The sequence below is a fragment of the Notothenia coriiceps genome, unplaced genomic scaffold, assembly GCF_000735185.1.
Source record: "Notothenia coriiceps isolate Sejong01 unplaced genomic scaffold, NC01 NC01_scaffold00018425, whole genome shotgun sequence".
Lineage (NCBI taxonomy): Eukaryota > Metazoa > Chordata > Actinopteri > Perciformes > Nototheniidae > Notothenia > Notothenia coriiceps.
Window position 1 is genome coordinate 420,641 of NW_011351126.1, and position 5,217 is coordinate 425,857.

The 5,217-nt window shown below is 39.6% G+C and overlaps 1 protein-coding gene across 1 annotated transcript in view; it reads right to left on the reverse strand.

Annotated features, from left to right (window-relative positions):
* fshr (follicle stimulating hormone receptor) overlaps positions 1-5,217 on the reverse strand; it is an 18,783-nt gene that overhangs the window by 9,948 nt on the left and 3,618 nt on the right. The window contains exon 2 of the mRNA XM_010777684.1: positions 1,299-1,370. Coding sequence (XP_010775986.1) covers positions 1,299-1,370 — 72 coding nt within the window. The remainder of the gene's footprint in view (positions 1-1,298; positions 1,371-5,217) is intronic.

A 5,217-nucleotide genomic window follows, 5' to 3' on the forward strand; every position in this document is an offset into this window, starting at 1 on the left:
CAGCTCCAGGAAATCCTCAATCAGGTCCAGAGAGATGAGAGACTGACTGAACACCAACCTGAGGACCGATGAAGAAACACCAGAGTCAATTCACTGCATCTAACACTGCAAACCAGGGGTGTCAAGCTCAATTTTATCTCGGGCCACATTACCATCATGGTTGCACTCAAAGGGCCAGTTTTATGTATAAGACTATATGAAAAAAAATACATACCGTCATTTTCGGACTATAAGGCGCACCTGAATATAAGCCGCAGCAGCTAAATTGAATGATGTGTACATATATAAGCCGCACTGGACTATAAGCCGCAGGTGTTTTAATGTTTAATTACCATATGTAAGGGTTCGTGCACAGAGGGGATTGTCGGGAAAGAGATGGCTGTTTGAGGAAGCTCCCATTTATTAACATTTCAACAAACAAGTTGCATATTTGCATAACGTATTCAAGTATAAGCCGCAGTGCAATAGTAGCTACAGAACATGTACTGTGCTGTGTAAACTGTACTGTATCACATAGCGTTTCAGACACACAAACTTTTCAACTTTCAAACTTAAACGGTGCGCTCCCAGCGCACGTACCGGCAGTGATCTACAGCAGTGGTTTTCAACCAGTGGTACGGGGACAAACTGTCTCGCTCTCGTAATGTCTGTCTGTCTTGCTCTCGTTCTGTCTCTCGTACATCTCTCGGTTCCACTTTTACTTTTGCGCGCTACCTGTCTCACTCTTTTCCGGCCTCCAGCTTTTCCTGCTGGAGCCCGCCGCTTAAAGGTGGGGGCGCGGAACCGGCCATAGAGCCCATAGAGTTAAAGGTGGTGGACTGTAACCTGTAAAATCCATAGATTTAGGAGATCCCCTAGTGGCCGTTAGCTGTAAAAATCCATAGATTAGCCACACCGTTATATAAACTGCAGCGTCGAAAAATGGGAAAAAAGGCGCGGCTTATAGTCCGAAAATTAAGGTAAATACAATATATATATTTAGTATTATCATGGCAATCATGACAATCATTCGGCTTTACAGTATGTACCATACATTTTTTGTTCGCTATTATCCACATGAACACACAATACAAGACTAAGTTTTGCAGGACAAATAGCATTTTTTGGCCTTTCTTTTTTCCATTAGTTTAGATGTGATGACACCAGAGTCACCACCAAATGAATCCAAACACAAGGCTGTATTTGTAATCTCAATCTATATACCAAGAAATTGAGGCCCGACCACTTCTCCTCCGTGTTTTGACTTCCCGTTCATTATGTTCCAAGTCAAAGAATAAACATGAACAGCAGACACTCACAGCCTCGTGAGGTTCTGCAGGCGGCTGAAGGCCCTCCCGGGAATCGCTGTGATCTGCTTACGCTTGATAGTCCTGTTGATACAAAGACCATTCACATCACTTCTCAGCAAAGATCACAGGAACATAATCACAGAGGAGAAATCCTTAAAAAGTCATTGGTGGACATTTCCACATATGCGCATGTTACTCAATCATATTAGGAATTGTTTTTTCACACAATAAGTAAACTGTTTTGTTTACAGAATATCTATCAAAGATCCCAAGCTTTTGTTGCTTCTGGTGGTTTTGGATCCTCGTTGAAATGGCCGTCCATTGCCGCATTCTTGTAAATATCTCAGTGTTCCTGAGCCTTGACCTTCAAGCAGAGCAGAACGGATGAGCACACACACATCGCCTCCTGGGAGTTCACAGAACGTCTCTTGGGAATGGACGCTTCTTCTTTCTGCCACAAAGTTAGTTAGTGTGTCAGCTGTACTGTAGGGTAAGAATATGTAAATCTGTGCGTTGCTCTTGTGTATATTTAAGTGGATGATTGTGCTTTAGGAAACCCTAATTCTTAGGCTGACCCTCTCAACCATCGTCACGTCCCCTCCTCCTTCTGGCCTTGAGATTCCTTGAAAACCTTTTAAAGGCCAACATAAAAGTTCATAGTTCACACCCTGTATCATCCAGTTATGTGTCAATGTGTCAAACAACACATAAATCACTTGCAGTATTTAGCTGGCACACACGTCATTACATCAAATCAGGGCCCTTCCCTAGTTCCTACACCATACGTCCACAGTCTCAAAATCTGTCCTCACACACATATAATAGGACATAGGCCCGCACAATTACATTACATCTTTTTAATTGTTATCGCAATTTTTGACATAATACCGCTAAAGGCTGCGATATTGCACGCAGGGATAATTTGGGTTGGTTGAAAGAGAGTATCAGTAGGAAACTGCACTTTAAAGGTCCTGTTTTTCATCAATATATTATAGGTCTCAGATATATACAAAACATATATCTGAAGTGTCACTTCAGATATATGTTTTGTATATATCTGAGACCTATAATATATTGATGAAAAACAGGACCTTTAAAGTGCAGTTTCCTACTGATACTCTCTTTCAACNGTGTGTGTGTGTGTGTGTGTGTGTGTGTGTGTGTGTGTGTGTGTGTGTGTGTGTGTGTGTGTGTGTGTGTTTGTGTTTGTGTTTGTGAAAGAGTGTCCTTGCAGGCTGTCGGTCCTGCTGACGTGTGGTGACTGCAGTTAGAGAGGAATATTATGTCCATCGCTATCACAGCTAGGTGTACTCCTCTTTCAACACAAATATGAGACATGAGACAAAGCAGATTCAAGCCTGTTCCCTAAAATTATCCTGCTTGTGTTAGTTTAATCACATAACTTGGAATTTGAAAAACAACGGGCCAAAAATAACTCCCTCTTGTCGGTATTTTTGTTGTTTGTTCTATGTATCTTTGATACGATTTCCAAGAAACATGAATGTAACTCCATCAATATATAAACATACACAGATAAAGATAATATAAATTATAATGGGACAAAAAACGTATTTTTTAAAACATTATTCCACCACACACACACACACACACACACACACACACACACACACACACACACACACACACACACACACACACACACACACACACACACACACACACACACACACACAGCAGAGACCTCCTACATCCTCAAACACCAAAAGCTTTTCACACGCCCCCATTATTCACCAGTGCATGGGAGAAACCCCCAAATCACCTCACACTTCTTCTCTTTCTTCGACCTAGCGGGGACCCAGAGTTGTTAGACTGATAAACGGGCAAAACTATTTATATCAAATGTGGAGTGTAAGCTTTGGTTGACAGCCTGCATGTATGAGAAACACCACGTGGGACACAGAGAGACCGGAAAACAAAACAAAAAAATATCAATCAGAAGAAGCAAAGGAAGAAAAACAAGGAGATTTAAAGAGTACACACCTAAAAAAAACAACATCCTGCAAAGATGATGGTGGTGATTCTGATCATGTTCATGATTGTGATGATGAAGACAGCGTCACCTTACCCGGGAATTGAACAAGATCTTTTTGGGGTCTTAGAGATTCCATCAAATGTCTCGAGCAGCATCAATTGCCTGTGAGTACAAACATATACATGTACACGTTTAATGAACACTCAAATGTGCTGTCTAAACCACTTTAGATATTCCAATTTGCTTGCTACACAATAATTTAACATCTAAGAGGAATACTTTGGATTTTCCTTCAATAACGTCAATGCCTCTTAGCGCTTTATACATTTCTCTGCTTGTTGGCAAATGTACAGAAAAACAAAGGATATACATATATGGAGCCTCGTGTAAAATAGTTCTTCTTCAACTTATCCCTATTGTAAATGGTTTTCGTGAACATGTATATGTGTGCGCTTTTCTTTTTTGCATTTATTTTTGGAGTTATGAGACTTAGATTTAAAAAAGAAGGACCAGAAACTAATCAGCTACAAACCAATATATCCTGAATTTGAATCCACTTTACTTGTCAAGCTCTGGATAACATGTGACCATACATTTCCTATAATGCCAACCAACTCAAAAGCTCAATTAAAATGTCTTGTACATTTTTGTTTTTTCCCTATAAATCTGTGGTCTCTAGCCATTATAAGGTCATTTGAGATTAATTGTATCAAACTTTAGAAAGCTCAGACTTGATCAAAGATTTTTTTCTGAGTCCTCTTTAGGATTTTCATGTATTAATGTAGTTGAGTAAAGTGTCCCTTCACTCAACCCCAACAGCCGACATATGTCAATATTACAAGGAACCCAACCCAAAATAGTATTTCTCACCATGTTACACCAATCCAGATTCAGGGAGCATGCCTTTGTCCAATATCCCATCCCGTGAGCATGCATAATCATTTAGACTTTCCTCTCTAATCCTCCATCAGTCCTCATGGCTGAATTCTGCCCTGAATATGCAAATGCTGTCTTTATTAAATATTTGCTTAATGAAATGTATGCAGAGTGTGTCTGCTCGCCTCCAGCAACTCAAAGCTTTCTAATGTGTCCACAGGTTAAAGATGGCCAGTGGAGTTCTTATGTAAACAAACTAAAGTTACACTTACTGTCAATGTTTCTCACAAAAACACACTGTGTGTATCCCTGAAGCATAATCAATATGTTGAATGCACGTTGTTCTTCCTTGTAGAAATGGTGCACAGATTACGTTCATGTTTACTGGCTTGCAATCACCTTCTTCACAATTCTTTGCATATTACCCCTACCAAGGGCTGTCAGCAGAACAGCGTTATTCTAGTGTTTTGTCTGCACCCCAGCCCACAATCAGTAGTTATGGGCTCAGTGCTAAAAGTTGACATAATAGCTAAGCATAATAGCAGTATAGCTGCTAAGACCATATCTACAGTTTATAATAAACCTGCAAGTGATCAGGAAAATATTTGAAAACATTGTTGAACATCTTAATATTACTTGCGATAAATAAACCAATATAAAGGCCTGCCTGCTGCTTTCAGGACACCGATTAAACATAGGAAAATCCCTGTTTCTTTTTTTTATATAAATAAACTAAAGTGAAATATTTCCAATATTCTTTTATTGCACATATTGAACTGAACACAAAATGCATCCTAACGAACAAAGATTTCCATTTTAAAGGTCACTTATTATGCAAAATCCACTTTTTCATGAGTGGATTTACTTTTATACATAAACATGTATATCATCACCTTATTATCTGAATCTCCTCCTGGAGTTGAGGACATTGTGTTCTTTTTAACCAAATATCTCTCAGAGGGGTGTGGGGAGTGGCTTCTTATTTTCATCTAAGGTAACAGACAGAGAATCAGCACTTTTGAAACAGGGCTGAAACAGACTGAGACTTTCAAGGCACAC